The sequence below is a fragment of the Drosophila suzukii genome, chromosome 3 (assembly GCF_043229965.1).
Source record: "Drosophila suzukii chromosome 3, CBGP_Dsuzu_IsoJpt1.0, whole genome shotgun sequence".
NCBI classification, from domain to species: Eukaryota; Metazoa; Arthropoda; class Insecta; order Diptera; family Drosophilidae; genus Drosophila; species Drosophila suzukii.
Genome location: NC_092082.1, coordinates 72,036,712 through 72,055,228, shown reverse-complemented (window position 1 = coordinate 72,055,228; position 18,517 = coordinate 72,036,712). Strand labels below are relative to the sequence as shown.

At 41.3% G+C, this 18,517-nt stretch overlaps 2 protein-coding genes across 7 annotated transcripts; one reads left to right on the top strand and one right to left on the bottom strand.

Moving 5' to 3' along the window:
* The first annotated feature begins 1,339 nt into the window (after positions 1-1,339).
* Positions 1,340-3,040, top strand: LOC108020559 (uncharacterized). The gene is made up of 2 exons (XM_036817170.3): positions 1,340-1,532; positions 1,727-3,040. Exons 1-2 carry the CDS (start codon positions 1,512-1,514, stop codon positions 2,681-2,683), a joined length of 978 nt encoding a protein of 325 aa, XP_036673065.3. The 5' UTR covers positions 1,340-1,511; the 3' UTR covers positions 2,684-3,040.
* Positions 3,041-3,518: 478 nt separating this feature from the next.
* Rfx (regulatory transcription factor Rfx) lies at positions 3,519-17,008 on the bottom strand. Of its 6 annotated transcripts, none has more exons than XM_036817113.3 (10): positions 16,548-17,008; positions 15,543-15,927; positions 8,044-8,122; positions 7,716-7,959; positions 7,485-7,649; positions 6,921-7,388; positions 5,996-6,298; positions 5,263-5,577; positions 4,793-5,161; positions 3,519-4,727 (listed from the first exon to the last, which is right to left on the bottom strand). In XM_036817113.3, exons 1-10 carry the CDS (start codon positions 16,800-16,802, stop codon positions 4,593-4,595), a joined length of 2,718 nt encoding a protein of 905 aa, XP_036673008.3. In that variant the 5' UTR covers positions 16,803-17,008; the 3' UTR covers positions 3,519-4,592. The 6 variants fall into 6 exon arrangements, with proteins under 6 accessions (XP_036673008.3, XP_036673009.3, XP_036673006.3 ...); XM_036817114.3 differs by having other exon boundaries at positions 15,543-15,903; XM_036817111.3 differs by having other exon boundaries at positions 7,485-7,959.
* Between the last annotated feature and the right edge of the window lie 1,509 nt (positions 17,009-18,517).

Here is an 18,517-nt window from a genome sequence, read left to right as displayed (position 1 = left end):
TTAGCATGTTAATACTTATTTTTCCCGTCTTGAATTTTACCTTTTGATTTGATCTCCTACTGACAAATGAAATTTCATCCTCAATTGATAAGAAACTTGACAATGCATTTATGACAAATGATTCCACGCGTAGTCGTAGAATAATATTAATGTGCAACACAACGATTATTTTGACAACGAAATGTGAACAGTAGGTTTATATTTCCACCTTTTGTTGATTATTTCACCCATTGGTGACAATTTGCATTTGCGAACATTTTCAGCTTAAATTTAAGATTAAGAAAGTTGAAAGAGAATTGATCACACATACTTGCCGGTCCAGTATTCGTATGCGAGTTATAATGCGGATTTTTATAGAACTTTTGTATGTATTGTACTATATATATGAAAAAGACAGCAAACCAACAATTATTGTCGGAAAGTTCAGTCAATTAATTATACGGTTATTTTGTAAGCCGGTTCGGAATGTAAATAGTTTACACGCAGAGAAAAACTTGTATACTATGTTTTAGCTGTAAGTGAAATGTATGTAAAATTATTTGTAAGCCAAACCCGAATTCCAAATGAAACGACAAGATCCGAAAACCAATAAGACTTGAAAGAAGCGTACCCGACTAATAAACATGATCAAGCCTCAGAAGTAAATAGTACAAAGTTACGGGCAAGTAAAAGAAAGCATTTACACAGCCAGCTCATGGATGGCTCATGGAATAACCATTTTTGTTATTATCCTTTTCTCATCTGATGTTTCGACTCAGCTTTCGCATTCAACAATTCCATTTACAAACCAACAACATTCATGCATTTATTTGTTGTAATATTAGCACCTAAATAGCATTACAAAAATGTATCCGTAAGCAAAACTATGTAAATCATTAAGCTAATAAAGAACAATTTTTGTATAGAGTTGTTAGAAAATCAATTGACAAAACAAAATTGAAACCAAAAAAAAATTAATAAAATAAAATGACACTAAACATTTTAATTATTTGACTTTTGAATTAAACTCTGAAGTCTGCGTACATAAATCCAGAATGCTTATGTTAAAATACCATTCATTGTTTAAGAAACAAAGAACTGAAACTGAGAAATTAAATAGGGTTTTGTCCAGCAGTTTCCAACGTTATAAATTATGTAATTCTTTCTTTTAATAGGCCATGAAATTGCACTGAAAATGTTTATCCCACACAAATTAATCTCTTCATTAAATTGCCATAATTATTTGATTTTGGCGGGACTTAACCGAAAATGGCCTTTGAATGCCCCCAATGTAAGTAATTTTAAGGAGTTGGCAGCCCCCTTTCATTTCAGTGTTGAAGAGCAATACACAATTTGGTTTGACATAAGTAATTTTAAGGAGTTGGCAGCTCCATTACATCTGAGTGCTGGAAAGTTACTCACAATATGGTTAAAAAAAGATCATAATTCTCGGAACTGTTTATTAATTTCATCATTCTGTTGCATTTTAAACCAATATTGGCGATACCAGTATATGCATATAACTAGGAAACATGGAAAACCAGTCGAAAAAGGTATGATAAACAGGTGGATAAGATTGGGATGTCATTCTTATAGCCCTGATGTGTGTGTGTGTATTGAAGAGCCATTCGCATGTGCTTTTGTATAAAAGTTTTTTTTATTATAAAAATCCTCGCAGCTAACAATAAGTAAATTACAAACTTTAGTTATTTATTATATATACATATGTTTATTTTGTATTTTTTAGAAGTCCTATTTGAGATTTTATTTAAAACAACGAATAATCGACTATAAAAAGAAAAGGCTGGCTCTTAAAGAAAAGAAGAATGAGCTGCAGTTTGAAAAAGCGCTTTTAAAAATAGCCGAAATGGAAGTAAAGCGGAAAGAGAGAACATTATCATCCAGTTCTTCGACGTCCTTCAGCTCATCGTCGTCATCCAGTTTGATCTCCAACATGACTTCATCATCCCGCAACGCCTCTCCAAAACCTGATGATCTTATGGATCAAAATGATGATGTTTTTCCTCTCGGACCCTCTTTAAAGTCCTCCACACCGTGCCGCACCGACTCTAAAAACCCAAGTTCTACTATAACTTCCCCGGCTACCGAAAGTCCGAACACCGAAACACAGGCCACTAAGTACGACGACTGCTTGAAACCTTCAATGGAGTTGGCGGTCCAAATTAAAAACAATGAATGGAAGTTACCGGCCCTTACTCGAGATCAATGTCGTGTTTGTAGAAAAAAAAGAGTTTCTTCAAGCTGCTCGAGTCACGTATGCGACCCGGAAAGGCTAGACCTTGGATGCTATTGTGGTTTTTTGACACACGGATCCCTCTCGTTTTATGGACACAAGGCAAGTTGTACATTCAAAGCCAACGACATGGTACGCGTTAATAAACCGGAAGAAAATGGCTCTTCCGAGAAGCTATCCACTCCAATGGGTAGTATTAGCAATCTCGATCCTGACCACATAAACTCTGGTTACATAATGGATACTGGTTTGGGTGATAAACATGCTTTTGAGGACAAAATACTTGATGGGAATATAGTCGTGTCTGAGGAGTCGCCTGACATGGAGTACGACTTTGCCGAGTTTTGGGAAGACGATGAATGCATCGAATGGATCAGCGTAGAAGAAGCAGGGATGGAGGAGTTTGAGGATGCTAGGCCCACCAGCATGGCAAGGAGAAGTACATTGTGATCGAGCTTCCGGACAACGGTTATCTTTATTGCATGCCACCGAAAAACCACCGAAGCATTTGCTTAATTTATCAGATCTTGACAATCCGTACAACGATCCAAACTTTCTTTAATTCCCGTTTTTTTTACAGCGTATTTTATTAATACCAAATTCATGAATTAATAATTTGTACCCAGATACTTTAGGGAAATCTTGCTATAAGTGCTTGTAATCTGCAAAATCCATTTAATATTGAATATAAGTTTTCAGTTTTGTGCGATCAATTTTATTTTCATTTTTATATATTTTTATAATATTTTGCTCTATAACTCTCTTCCAATCCAAGTCCTCACTTCCTGTGAATGGTTATGCTTTTCGTTTGACTTTAATTAAATCTGAAAATTAAATACTTAGAATTATTATTATTTAGGCAATAAAACAGTCTGCTTTATTATTTCTTTGACGGTTTTTATTTCACATACATAAATAGTTTTGACATTTTAAAATTTTCAGTTTTCGATTTACTTTTATTTTTCAACAACCAATAGAACTTAGATGCTAGTTAAGCATTTGCATTTTGAGCAGAACCAGTTCCCCGCAAGGGGAATACAAGTTATTATCGTCGATTTCTTGTGCCGAACGGAGCATATAGTTCAGATGTGTGCTTTAGGACTAGACAATTGGGTGTCGATGCAGATCTGCACACCGAACCCCATTCAGTTGACTAATGCTAGTTAGTTGACTTAAAAAACTGTTTCGCTTGCTGCTTGGTACTCTTACCCAAAATGGCATAAAATACTCTGATGAGCGCCTCTCTGTTAAAATACATGTTTCGTAATAAAATGATTCCTTGTAGTTAAAATATACATATACATTTATGTATCTTTATATATATCATTTATATTTATATATATTAGTTATGGTAAATTGTATTGTTTCAAAATTGAGTGTTGATCTTTGCACATTTAAGGCCTGTTGTTCCTTTTCAATTTGAGCAAGCTGTTCGTTGTGAGCTGTGTTCCATCGCTATAACCTATTGACCCCCCTGACTAAATCCTCTGAGTGCGCGTGTGGGTGTTAAGACTATGTGTGTGGGGTGTGGAGTGCGCCGTGCGCTATGATATACAAGATCGTTTGTTGAAACCAGACAAAACTGATGCCACCGCCGAACCCATCGTTATAGTAGACAGTTGATTACAATTATTAATGCACATGTACTTAAACTAAAGCGTATCCTACGAATACAGATCAGGGCAGACAAGGCCAGACGCTGCTGCCGAGCTGGCTTTCAACTTGCCTGCTTTCTGGACGGCTCTTCACTTCGATGCGGGGGCAGTCCAATACTCTAAAGATTCCAGTTAAAGCTATCTTGGGCGGTTGGATAATTTTCTTGAAAATATTACTTGTATTAATAGTAATAGTACATACAAAAACAATACTTGGTTAACATGGCTTTTACCAAGAAAATATTTCTTATGGGGAGAATCTAATTTTAATAAATTTAACATTATCTTTCATTCCATATTTATGAAATTTAATCAAAATGTGCCCTAAGAAGATAACTTTGTTTTCCAAACTCCTTTAAAAAATACATGGCATGCATACTTAGAAAAAATTAAACAATGGATGCTACCGTCCAAGAGAGCCTTCACTGCATATGAGTTCGGAATCTGCCTAAAACTAACCACTAAAATTTTGACTGACTACGCTGCTGGTGCGAGAACTTAGGGCTAAAAACTAGCACACGGATACGGTACGGTTACGGATATACAACACGGATCCACTAGTAAATGCAGAGCTGAACGACTGGTGACGACAGGGGCTGGGGGTGCACACTGATGGGGACAACGATTACTGGTTACATATACACTACGAGTACTCCGCTCAATGCCAGCCACTGCAGCCGCAGCCACATCCCGATCTCGGGGCCTCATTCCTGCTTCAGTCGCTTGGCCTCGTTGCCCACGTCGCCGCCACTGCTGGCCGAGCTGGGCGTCGTCTGCTGCTCCGTGTCGCTGGTGATGTAGGCGAACTGGCACTCGAACTCAAAGTCCATGTCCTTTTTCTGCAAATAAAAATTAAAAGGTATTTTGAATATGATCTAAGCAACAATGGCTTCTGTTTAATTACCATCCTTTCACAGATAACCGCAATGGCTGTTTTGTCTTGGGCCTCGGCAATCTTGTGCTCCACCAGGTAGAACATGTACTCATCGAACAGCAGACGAATGAGATGGAAGCTGCCGAAACTGGAGGCGGATCGCAGGGTCAGGTCCCGAATGATCATCGAGCTGTAGAAGCTCCACTTTAGCAGAAACTGACGGGCTGCCCTGGCATAGGTTGGCTTTCCGTTGTACTCCTCCATGGCCGACTCCACCACCAGTTGCAGCCATGTGGCCCACTGCTCCAGGGAGCTCTGTTGCTGCAGCGCCGCCTTGAAGTCGCTCTCCAAACGCTGCACTACGGCGGGGGCACACTGACTAACCCAGGCGGCTTGTTCCTGCGGGTTAAACGGGTCAATTAGTTATATTTAAGGAATATTTGGTAAGAAGATAGCATCAATCGTAAAATTATAATCACGATCTATGAGCAGAAACTCACCTGAACATTGTGAAAATCCACGCGATTGAGATCGCTGAGCATTTGGGAGATCTGAGCGCCATTCTGGAGCACGGCTCGAGCGGCCTGGGCCAGGTGATTCAACGAAGTGTAGCGCCGCAGCGTTTGGCAGAAGGCTGAGACGGCACTGGTCTTGATTTGGGCCAGTTGCTCCGGCACGCCCAGCATGCTCTCGCACAGCCAGATCTCCAGGTTCTTGGCAAAGTTGCGGATGGCCTGGGTCAGGGCGTTCGGTATGGAGCGGAGCACATCCGGTATGATGACATCAACGGTGTTCTGGTAGAACTGGTAGTCCACCTGGTCAGGGAATAAACACAATAAATTAAAACTTTATTGGAGGAAAACATTTTGAAAGATTAAAGTTATGGGATCTATAGTTAGGAACTTTTAGTTAGCTTTAATATTATAATTTCTGAAAATGTTTCCCAATTCAATTTAAGTTTGTTAAAGGAAAAAATAGTAAGGCTTTATATTTTAAGTATGAAAAGTTAAAAAAAATGTTAGAGTAAAAATGTAAAAAAAGAAACCTTGAGCATGAGAAGTAGTTATAATTTGTAAATAAATTCATTCAAAATAAATTTTAGCTTTTGTGACAATTTCTCTAAAATGGCTTTCGTTTCTGAATGAAACCTGTAAAAGTTTTCGAAACCCGGAATAGAATGGCCCCCGGAGTCTGACCCCCGGCTACCATTGGCTACCAATCCGGTCCACCCACCTCTCGCACGAACTTCTGCACTTCTGCGCAGTGGCACAACAGATACAGCTTCGTCTTGCTCAAGTACTTCTCCTCCTCGCACTCGTCCAGGTTGTTGTTGTCGCTGGCCCGCCAGAAGTCCCGGAGCAGGAACTCCACGGTGTTGAACTCCAGGTTGAGCACGGCGTCCAGGAAGGACTCGCAGTGCTCGCGGTAGAGGGCCCGGAATGTGTCCACGTCCTCCAAAGTCAGTTCGCTGTTGAAACTGTGGTTCAACTCGATGGCCGGAAACGAGGGCAGGGCACTGGTGCCATCGCCAATGTACTGGGGACGAAAAGAGAAAAAATCAATCAATATATGGTATCGGTTTCAGATGTCTATTTAAAAAATCTGTACGGTTTAAGGAAGGAACATTAAGACAAATAGAAATCATTCTTTCACTCTTTTGAAACCTTACTTATACCTTTTTTTATGTCAAAAATTAATATTTCATTTTGAAAATATATTTTACAAATCTAGATTTAATTTTCACTTTAAAAACCAATTAGTTTTAAGGCTTTTCAAACTTGTAAACCTTTAATACAAAAAAATAAAAATAAATCGCGTATCTTTCACATTTTAGATAACTTAAAGACAAATGGCGGTTATTCTATCATAATTTTAAAACCACACGTTAACTGTCATTTATTTAAAAATCAATATTTAATTTTGAAAATATACTATCAAAATCTAAACGTAATTTTCAGTTTTCAGGCAAACTAGATTTACTTTATGGCATTGAAACGTGTCTTTTAATTCAAAAGATGTGAGATATCTTAAGGAAAAAAGATTTTTAATCTAACAAGGAACATATTTTTTTAAATTACGTAATATATTTATTTCAATCAATCAATCGATTAATTAAAGTTTTAATTTAGTTTTCTTATTAAATTATCGGCATCCCTACCTGAATGCATGCCTCGTAGGTCTCCGGCTTGAAGGTGTGCTTCTTGGTGCCGCCGTGCCGCTGGCCTTGGCCACCGCCGAGTCCATTTGAACCTCCCAGTTGTCCAGCTGTGCTGCTGGTCACGCTGACCATGGGCCCACTGCCGGGTCCACCGGATCCGGATCCAGAGCCATCCCCCGGGCCCCCATAGCCGGCGGTCAGCATCTGCTTGTCGTCCATGGACTGGCTGTTCAGCAGCGAGCCAGGCTTGATGCGGATGCCATAATAGTGGTACTTGGAGTTGCCGCGCGTGCCCAGGCGACGTGTGCGCAGTCCGGAGAACACGGAACGTATCAGCTTGCCGAAGCTGGCGGCATTCACGGGCTCCAGCTTGTGCTCGCTGCAGTGCTGCATGTAATGGTTGTACAGCGTGCTCCTGGGCAGGCTCACCCCGTCCGCCGTTTCGTAGTTGCGCGACAGCCACTTGATCTGAATGAGAGAGAGAGATATGTACATAGGGGGTGCATTATTGGGGGATGCTGTCCATCGGGGGGCGATGACTGGTAGCCATGGGGATGTACTCACCGTTGCCGAGGCAATCTTGTTGCTGCTGCCGAGCGCACTCTGGTCGGAATCTGGGGAGGCGCCTCCGCCGCCCGTTCCCAGGCTGCCGCCGCTGGCCGAGTGGGTCGTGGTCGTCGAGGTGGGCGTCTGGGGCGTGCTCTGCGCCTCCTGGATGTACGCGACCTCCTGCACCCAGTGGCGATTAGTTCCGTTCACCCGGTCCGCATCCCGCTCCCAATCCCTGCTACTCACCGTCAGGCTGTGCGGCGAATCGCGTCCATGCGACTGCGACTGTGACTGCGACTGCGACAGCGAGTGTGCGGAGCCATTGAGCAGGATGCCCTCCTCCACGGGCACCAAATACGGCAGCGTCGTGGAGTGGGCTCCGTTCGAGGAGCCGCCGGCTGACGAGGTGGCTCCGTACTGGCCCGTGGTTGAGTAGTAGGCCGTCTGACCGTTGCCCTGGTAGTCCCCCACCGGGCAGAACGGATAGGTCCTGAAATTGGCAAGGCGGTGGGGTTAGATAAAGGTCGAACTCCGGGTATTTATCCATTCAGCCGGCTGCTTGTGGTCCACTTACATTTGCGTCTGGCTGGAGTTGCTGTGGTACAGCTCCGAGTCCACATATTGCACTTGGTAGTTCTGCTCTTGGCCCGAAACTGAAAGAAAAACGGTAATGTTGAGGTTAATTGAAGTGGAATTGATTAAGAAGTATATTATTAGAAGAACTTAAAATTATAAGTAAAGATCTTAGATCTTCGATATTTGAGAAGTTGTTAGTACCACTATATATACAGTAACTGGGTACATGGAAAGATAAGCCGTCGGTGATATGAATTAAGCAAAGTTTTCCCGACGGTAATGTTTCCTTAAAAAATAAATCTTGAGTATAATTCAAAAACAGTTCCTTTTGCACCGTTATTTTTTAAAATAATTCTCAACACAATTATTACGCTTAAATTCTTAAAAATCTTAGTGTCCATGGAAATTTGTTGAACTTCATTTAAAAAATAGTTGGGGATATTTTAAAGCTTTTTTTAGCAAAGGGATTCACATCAAAAATCTTATTAGGTTTTTGTGTAAGCCATAACTAATTTATACCATTTTAAATCATGGTATCAAACAAAAGCGTTGTAACATAATACACACATTTCATCCGACTTCTAGTCATAACATTTTCATTCCAGAGAGTTTACCTAATTGAACCGCAAACTGTGAACACAACGATATAACTATAAATACTCTTGATTTAATCAACAGTCTCAAGTCGTCCAACCTTCCATTCACTCCATACAGTTCACCCAAATGGCGAAGGACACTTGACACTTTCCTGGCCACACACAAACAATCCCAACACGAACACATATCCTGGCGAACAGGTGCTTCAGATACCGTATTCAAAGTTCAAAGCTTGAATGGAAATCGATGGAATTCAAGGAGGAGATGAGGGAGATATTTACCACCGCAGTAGGACAAGTTGTTGTGGCGTCGATGGTGATGGTGGTACATGGTGGTGCTGGAGGATCCACCCGAAATGTTACTTGCGGCGGCACAAGAAGAGTTTGCCGACGAGGAGGATGCACCTGCTCCGCCCGATCCAATTCCACTTCCACTTCCCGATCCCGAACCCGATCTCGATCCCAAGCCAATCCCCGAGCAGTTACTGTAGCTAGTTGCACTGGCGCTGGCCACAAAGGTCTGGTGGTGATGGTGATGATGGTGGTGGTGCAGCTGCAACTGGAGCTGGGCGGGCGGTGGTGCAGGAGCGGGATTGGTGGCCACGGATTGCTTGCAGCGGCACTTCTCCAGGAGATTCGAGTAGGCCACGGCAGCAGCGGTTGTGGGGCTGATTACTGGCGGCGTTGGCGGCGACTGCAGCGGGATGGTGCAGGATGGCGCTGGATGGTGGTGGTGGTGGTGCGGCTGCTGCTGCTGCTGCTGGTGGTGGTGCTGGAGATGCTGCTGTTGGTGGTGATGGTGGTGGCGCGTCTGGCAGTCAAAGCCGTACCGCGAATGCATTCGTTTGGCCGGAAGTGGAGCGTAGGCTGCTGAAATGGTTGGTCCCTATTCCGGGTGAATATCTTAGCGGTTCTCAGAAGATTCCGTATAGCATTTCATCCACCTTAAGCTGGAGATGTCTAAAAAAGTTCTCACTTGATTCTGCCAGCCAATACATTTTCGACTTTTGGGATGGACAGTTTTTTGGGGTCCCAATAACAATATTTTTATAATAATGATGAAATCCTCAACAAAGATTTTCTTTTATAATGGTTCCAATAATAAGAATCTTCTCAAATCCATTCAATGGTTATTAGCCGATCCATTAACAAAGATTTTTCGTTCATAAATTCAGGAACTAAGTTCACAGTTAAATGATGTTTCAGTGGTTCCAATAATAAGAATCCAATACGAAAATACTACAATCCAAAGTTCCAACGATTATCAAAACATTCCATGCACATGAGTCCAATATTGTACTTTATAAGAGTTTTAATCCGAAGATGGAAATGCCATATCATAATCCGAATGTCCGTATTCAAGTGATGAATTTTGAAGATACTATTCCAATGGTAAGAAATCTTAATCCCAAGATTTAATTGATTATAATCGAAGATCCACACTTCCAATTCCAGCAATATGCAAATCCAAGTCGTTGAAGTTTTGTGATGTAAATGGAGAAGATGCCCGGTTGCTTCGGGCAACTGGCCAACTGGTTCAGAAAGCGAAAGTGAAATCCTTGACCAGGCAACGCTCCATTCAGAACTCTCCTTTCGACGGTGGGTGGTATTTGTATTTGTGCGGCGGGTGCCTGGGTTGCGATGGCCGGATGGATACTGGATGCTGGATGCTGGATGGCGTGGAAACGGAGCAACCAGTGCCTGCGAACGGTAGAATTACAACTGAATCCAAAATCAAATGTTATCCTAGCAATATGCCTCCGAAAATAATGATGATGGCGAACTCACGACGACGACGGCGGCGCAGCAACGAATTAAATTACAACAACGGCGGCGGCGGCTGCTGCCTCGGCGGTTGGGTGGTTGGGTGGCTGGGTGGTTGCCGGGTGGGTGGTTGCTATTATGATCCGTATGCCCGTAGCGGGTAATCCAACCCAGACCCTCGAGGTGGCACCTTTTTTTCCATCCACCCACCCAGCGCCCCTTTCTCTCCGCCCAATTTCAAGCGGTGTGCTGGCTAATTCCGGGCTCAAAGTCGCATTTTCTGGGATCTGCACAAGTGGTGGTCGTGGTGGGTCAGGGAGTGCTCCTGGGATGCTGGCCATGCGAGCGGGATGGCAACAGGACGACGGCGTCAAGGCAACCTGGCCGCCTGGCCAATCCCACTCCTCACCGGTTGCTAGGCAGCCTCTCTGTCTCGCTTCCACCATCTGGCCCTCTCGCTCGCACGCCCGCCGAACAACCCCTGGGATCAGGATGCTGAGGGTTGTATCCTGGCCAACCAAATCGCTTGCTGCCATCCCTTCGGCATTGGGATGGCGATGTGGGAGTTTCCATGGCCGATGATGAAGTGTGGGAGGTGTGGGTGGCGTATGGCGGGTGTGCTGGTGGTGCAGGGATGATGATGCGATGGTGCTTTGAGTGGTTCGTCCTGGGAAGAGTGGTTGTGGAGCTGGGAAAGCAGCCGGAATGGCATGCCATGCGTGGAATTTTTCCATTTTGCTCCCCCGTGGTCAGGCCAGTATTTCTTATCTTGCTTTTTTCTCTACTTTTTTTGTTTTGGGCAACTTCCTCCTGGTCACCACATATTTCAGATATTAATTTTGTGCACTGGGGAGGAGGTCCTTGTGTGTGTGTGTGTGTGTGTGGACCCTGAAGTTGCTGCGGTCAGACCTGCGGGCTGTAAACCCCCTGACCCCAGAATTTTCCCTTTGACACGCCACTGCAAACTGTAAATATTAACAGGTGCCCCTTGGGGCCAACTCGGCAATTTGTGGATGGAAGTGATGGATGTTGGGTGAAAATCCCGCAGGTGGGGCAGGTTGCAATGCAAATTGTCCCTTAAAGCTGTGAGGGCTTAGGACGACTCTGCCATTGCCAGGCTAGGGATCTTTTGAGGTTCGTTCAAGTGGACCGCATTCTCGCCAAAACATTTTGGCTCTCAATGACTTTGGTCTCAGCGCAAAAGCAGTTTTGCTTTGGTAATTGCCTTTGGAATGGACCGAGATTCAACCTCTAACGGATTGAAACTTAAAGTGAGATGAAGAAAATCAGCTCAACTGGATATTTGAAAATAGGAGAAACCAGAAAAAATGGTTGACTTCGAATATCTTTTAAAAACCATTTAATGAAATAGTGGTACAATTTTTGAGTCAGCGCGGACAACACTATACATTTTGAGATCTTATTAACAAATGGAAAATGTTTAACTTTTTATAAAATTTTTGTAAATAACAACTGGGAATTTAGTTAATGATTTTAAGAATATAGGTTTCTATAAAAATTTGTTAGATTCTATTCTGAAAATTTTAACAATCGAAAATTGGGATAAATTACAAATTAGTTGGACTTTGTATATCCTTAAAAATTTATTTCATTTACTAGTTTTAGAACTTTAAGAGAGATAAGGAGATATTTTATGAAAAATGTAAGCGTTGTATAAATACTTTGTTTTTAAAACTTGATCTTATATTTATAATAGTTACACACTCTAAACTTTCCTGTTACCCAAAAATATCAAAAGCCCTACCCATCAAATTTGAAATAACAGATTGAAAATTTCTATTGACCCTATTAAGCCCATTGTCTGTGCAAAGTTAATCTAAATTTAAGATCAATTTGCCAACCCATAATGAAAAGTTCAACAATCACGATAGAGCAGACTCATGAATGGTCTTGCCAATATTTTGAGTTCAAAAGGTTTATTGCACTATCCACTTCTGTGCGCCACTTGTTCAAATTCCCAGCTCCACTCCACATGGGCAACTTGGGAGCTAAATTGGGCACAAATTGCCAGGATAACGATAACAGACAAGTGCAGGACGAAATGAAGGGGGAGTGGGGGGTAGCTGGCTGGCTTATCCTGCATCTACTACAACGTCAACAAACAATTAACCTTTTTGTGAGCCGGTCACTGGCAGGGGATGAGCTTCAATGGGATTGGACTGGGACTGGGGAACTGGATTGGCCCGGTCCACAGCTGGGTCAGAGGTGAGTCCTTTGTAGAGCTTCACTTGCTGCGATTGCCACAACGAGATAGCACTCTGCGAGAATTATGAACTGCGACTCGCCTTTGACGAATAAATTTGCGATTATCTTGATTGCCAGCCAGTACAAATGGCTTTTTGTTGGCACAATTAAAAGAAGCCCAGCATATGCAAGTGTTCCCTAACTAGATGGCAGAAACCCAGGAACTTGGCAACCACCACCCACATCCTCGTCCTCGTCCACCTAGCCATCCTGGCAGTCACCGACCAACCAACCACTTCAACTGGTACGGATTCCCGCGTTGAATTTTTCTATTTTTAGTTGCAGGCGTTATTAAATGTTAAGCTCGTCGTCTTCTGCCTCGCCGATTCGATGAGCACCCAGTAAATCCATATCAATTGAAAAATACAATACAACATATTCGAGGAAGGTGAAATATGACGTGGGCATACCCCGCTCCAACCAGGCGATAAACACCCACAACCGGAACGAAGCTCTAATACCCTTCCTCACAACATATGAAAGGGATTCCGCATCAGTTTTGATTGGGAATCAGGGCACTGCGGGAAAACGGTTTTCAAAAATTAAAAAAAAATTTGAACTTAAAAATTGCACTAAAAATGACATTATCAATAAAACTAAGGATTAACTAAATATTTCATGAATATAGTTTCTCTTATAAAAGTTTACAACCATCAATCATCAAAGCTCTGATCAGATTCAAATCACTTTACAAAGTTTTAATATTTGTTTCAAAAGTATGGATGTGCTTTAGATATATGTATAAAAAATAATCACTAATAATTACTTTATGAGCTTTCTACACATTATTTTAATAATTTAATTTTGAAGTTTGAAAAAAATGGAGAGAGAGTAAAACCCTGTTACATTAAGTTAAGATCAAGATCATATCAACAAAATTTGTTGTGTACTCTTTAGGATCGTTATATAGTATGCATGTTAAATTAAAAGAAGGTTTTAAACTCGAAATTTCTTTAGGTTTTCTGGGCTTAAAACTTACTTTTAATTTAACATGCATATAAGAAAACGGTGCTCAGTGTAAAAAAAAAAAACATATATGTATGTATCTTCTAAGTTTTAAGAGGCTATTAAGTATTTCTCTTCAAGAAAGTGCTACATTTTTTGATGAGTTGTACATCTTTTATGATTTCTCGCAGTGATAATGTTCGTCAGCCCTTCTACGAGGACGACGGTATTAGTTGACAGCGGGCGGTTATTAGCGAGTCGTCGACTCATCCACGTGAGCACTAAGCACTAAGGGCCGCCCCCACCCATTGTGCAACCCCCTCCCCCCGCCTTCGGATCGGGATCACGCACCGTGTGAAGCCCTCTCAATTTGTTGTGATTACCCGATGTTGCCATTCGGTTGTTTGCCCTCCTGCGTGGCCTGGTGGTGGTAATTTGTGCTAATAAAATCAAGTACGATGGCAAACATTCAAACGACCCTTTTCGAGGTCCGATTTTGTTATAGAGATAGATAGAGATACGTAGATAGTTCCGCGGCGAAGTGTAATCTCGATTAATTCATTGTGCGGCGCTCGAGTGGATGATAATAATTATGTGTGCAATGGATAGGGGGTATACGTATTTATAAGTATCACTCCCAGTGTGTCGTCCTCTATCGCCTCAACATCCCAGCTGCACTTTGTTGCTTTTTGTTTTGCACGTGGCTCGAACGGATCCGTGTCGTGTGTCCCTGGACAGGTAGTATCTGTATCTCTCTATCCTCCGCGGGGTGTGTGCCATCCATCCATCCATCTGCCTAACCACCCAACCATCCGTTCATTCATCCTTGTACCACCGCTCGTTTCATTTTACAAATTAAGTCGCTTTAATTGTGATATCAGGCAAACGTTTAAAATACGCCGGATTTTAAGCTGGTCCTTGTGTTCAGATGAATCCCTGCCCTCCACCCTCATCCTTCCTCCTGGGACATGTTGATCCTGTCATTATGTTTGTTTACAAAGCCGCGACTTTTGCTGTTTGTTGTTTCCCGTTTGCTGGTTTCCGCTGTTATTTCCGCCCACTGCAAGTGCCGCCCATGAAATCGGAATCAGGAGTTTCTGTTTCGGCTCAGGACCTTTCGCAAGCGGGGTTTTTTCCGCTCTCAACTGGAATAAATCGGTAAGGCGAATAACTCCAGTTTTTTGCGGACTTGCAGTTTTTTCGCTTATTAGCAAAGTGCCATCGCGATTGATTTTAATCCATCAGATTTTGCACATATTTCAATAATGGAATTTTGGCCCTAAGCAGCGGTATGAAATCTGATAAATGAGGGTCTTTTAAGGCTTTATTAATTGATATCTTTTTAAGAACTTGCACCTCCCATTAAGGGTATATTTTCCGTATGTGTTCCTTAGCCTAGGGATATTTACTTGTAAGAACTAATTATACAATAACTAGAGCTCGTATTATTTTTGAAGTTGGTTTTTTTTACTTCCGACTTCCAGTAATAGCCAGTTATAGGCTACAAATATTTTTCGTCAAATCATTATTTTTATTCAACTCAATCCAACTATGGTTTTATACAAAAAATATTTGTAACCAGGTAAGAATGATACAATACGTTTTTATGGGAAACAGGCTAGGAATACTAAAAAGTGTTATTTAAAACTAAAATTTAGTAATTTTGTAAATTGTAGTCTTGATATAAGGCCATTTAATGATTTTAGTTAGGAATGGACTTCTATAGGGTGTTGTATCTTCATTAAATGTTTAAAAAAAAGTAACATATAATAGCATCAATTTAAATATCATGATAAATTAAAAATAAACCTCAGTATGTTATGATGGTACATCCTATGATCTTCATCTTTAAGGATCAAACTTTAAAAATTATAACTTTCAATCCATTGATATTTTTGTGCCCAATAACTTATTTTCCGAGACTCACCCGTCACAGTGATGAATGGCGTTCCGTCGTCGTCCTCTGTGGCCTGCACCACGGTCACCTGTCCATTGGCCACCTGCTGGGCCAGATCCACGCCATCCTTGATGGAGGCCAGGTCGGCCATGCTGTGGATGGGTATCGAGTGGGTCACGGTGGTGCCGTTGGGCTCCGTGGTGGTTATGGTGCCGATGGTGTCGCTGCTGCTGTTCACCACGTGCCCATGGAGGTGGGCATCGCTGCTCGAGTCGTCGGCGTCCATTGGCAATACGACGCGGATCACCTCCAGCTGGTCGTTACCAGTTGTTCCTGCTCCCGTCGAATCTTCGTCGTCGTCGTCTAGTTTTTTCTGCAAGAGCTGGCAGTTCTGCAAAAAGGGTAGAAGTTTTACCTATTTATCAATGAAAGATGATAAGGTAAGGTATTTGTTTAATTAAAAAAAATGTTTCTTGATAAATCAATGGAGTTTCCAGTTAGTCAAGTCTATAAAGTAAAAGTTAGGTTAAAGGTATACTCTGTTAATATGAGACTGATTACCAGATATAGCTAAGTTGTTATAATAGGTATTATAAAAACGACTTATATGTTCCTTTATTAAAAAAAAAGAAGTAAAATCGCGAACTTTTGTGAACATAAAATACAAAATTACATAAATAACAGCTAATATCCCAATATACCACATAATATGTCAGATTATTCAAAAATTATTTAAAAAGAAAAAAAGAAAATGCGAATTCTTGTGAACATATAATAAGTAATAACATAAATAAGAGGTAGTAACCCTATTTACCACATGATATATCCAATTAAACAAAAATTATTTAAAAAACAGAAATCAAAACGCGAATTCTTGAGAACATAAAATACATACATATGTAGGTACATAACTAAGAGCTAATATCCCTATGACAGGTTCTCTTAATAGGAGGTTACTCTACGTTTTTCGAATTATTTAATTAGATTCTTAATTTTAAGTACGGTTTTTCCTGATTAATTTTTAGATGCACCCACCTGTGTCATGACATCCTCCAGGGTTGCCGAGACCACGACTCCATCCTCCGTGCAGAACTCGAACTGCTCGGCATGCGGTGGCGAGGCGGTGCTATTGGTGGTGCTGGCCGCAACGGTGCCGCTGGTGGGGCTCTCCACCTCGATGGTCAGCTGGTGCTCCTCCGCTGAGTCGTCCTCCGGTGCAGCGGTGGCATTCGCGATGGCGGAGCGCGTCGAGATGATGAACTGGCGCTGCGGGGCGAGGCGTGTGGTCATTGGTTAGGGGTTTTGGGTTATTCGCTACTCCAAAAAAGTTGATTATCCAGGGCGGTAATGGCTGCTCGGAACCTTCGATGCTAAATTCGTCGACTAGAGTAAGCTCGTTGTATCTTGGTCTTGATATCTTTATATTTGTTTCCAAGATTTAAGGCAATGGCGGTGTTTAGGTTTTGTTTTTCAGCTTCTTTAAGTTGCTCCTCGAGGATGCTGCAAGGGAAAAGTGAAAATTGGCAGATTTAACAAGGCATGTCGTCAATCAAAGAGCAGGTATTCAATAAGGAATCAACATCATCATCATAATCAACATCCACCCTTATTCTAAGGACAAGGATCCTTTGTTCCCCCCCCCCCCCCCCCCCCTGGTGGTGTGGTGGTGCGATGGTGGGGGTGGTGCTGCTGCTGTGGTGGTGGCTCGTGCTGCTTCCGCTGGGGCGTTGCTATGAAATTAAACTTTTCGCAGGTATTTCTTCATACTTTGATTTCCTCATCGCTTTGTTCTCCACGCAGCAGGAGCTCCAACAGAAAAATATATATCTCCATTTATAAATATAGATGTGTGCAGATACATATAAACGGATGTCTATTGTGTACAATATCGTATTTTTTCCGGGCGGCCATCTTGATTTCCTTCTTTGGGGAAGCTTCTTTTTATTTCGAGTACAGCATACATTTGGGGCAATATTTGGGGATTTCTTATTCTTCTAGGAAATAACATTGGCACATGGGTGTAGTTGGTTTTTGTAGTGCAGGGGGTTTAAAATCGAAATTTGATTTTTTTATAAGGAGTTTTGAAGATCTAAGCAATTTTATAATTCAAAAAGGAATCTTAGCAATGTCTCATTTGATTGTTTTTGTACTGTTACCTTTATTAAATATTATTTTAAAAATCAAAAATTTAATTTACGAATAAAAAAACCAACAGAAAGAAATAATTAAAACTTCCCTAACCTACATTTGTATAAACTTAATTCATTAAATCACCTACCACATTACTCCTCTACTATAAATGTAATTATCCTTAGTGAATGCCTTTGGGCAAGTGTTGGCCATCCAATGTACTTACATAATCCCACACCAAGAGAATCCATTTCTGGGTTTTGGTCTACGCCCCTGGCTTTGGCCAATTAAATAAGGCAAATTGTAATTGTTGAGCACAAAAACACATGCGCGAATCAATCAAGGAATGAGGCAATAGCATAGTAAATAAATAACAAGCTTGTTTTTAGCACACTTTTTGATTGTGCACTTTAATTTGCTTAATTTTGTTAGGTTTTAGTTCGTTGAAATGTTTTTTGATGGTGCTTTAATATTGCTGTTAAAGTTACAATATTAACACTTTATTTACTGCGCTGATTAAAAAGTTTTAAATATTACTATATTTCCTGATGATGGGTTATTATAAGTTTAGTTGCTGATTTTAATTCTGAAGTTTTGTTTTTTTTTCATGTAATACTATTAACTTTAGTTTTTATTTTTTCATATTTTTTAAATAGTTAAAAATTTATTTAATTTGATTTCTTTTTTTGACATCGTTTATTTGTTTAATTTTATATTTTCATAGGAATCTTCTCCCTTTTTGCACTGGTTTTCCTTTGCTTTATATTTACAATTTAGTCAGTCTGATTTAGAGCTCCTAAGTTTCACACTTTGTGCGCTTTTCTTGCCACTTTTGCACCTGCCACATGCACTTGCTCACAGGGCAACCGGCTCAA

Coding starts and splice junctions, on each gene's coding strand:
- Rfx (XM_036817111.3), bottom strand. CDS start 16,802: ATGACCACACGCCTCGCCCCGCAGCGCCAGTTCATCATCTCGACGCGC. Junction 7,389..7,484: donor ACAAGATTGCCTCGGCAACG/GTGAGTACATCC, acceptor TCTCTCATTCAG/ATCAAGTGGCTGTCGCGCAA. Junction 5,162..5,262: donor TGGATTTTCACAATGTTCAG/GTGAGTTTCTGC, acceptor TTTAACCCGCAG/GAACAAGCCGCCTGGGTTAG.
- LOC108020559 (XM_036817170.3), top strand. CDS start 1,512: ATGGAAAACCAGTCGAAAAAG. Junction 1,533..1,726: donor TGGAAAACCAGTCGAAAAAG/GTATGATAAACA, acceptor TGTATTTTTTAG/AAGTCCTATTTGAGATTTTA.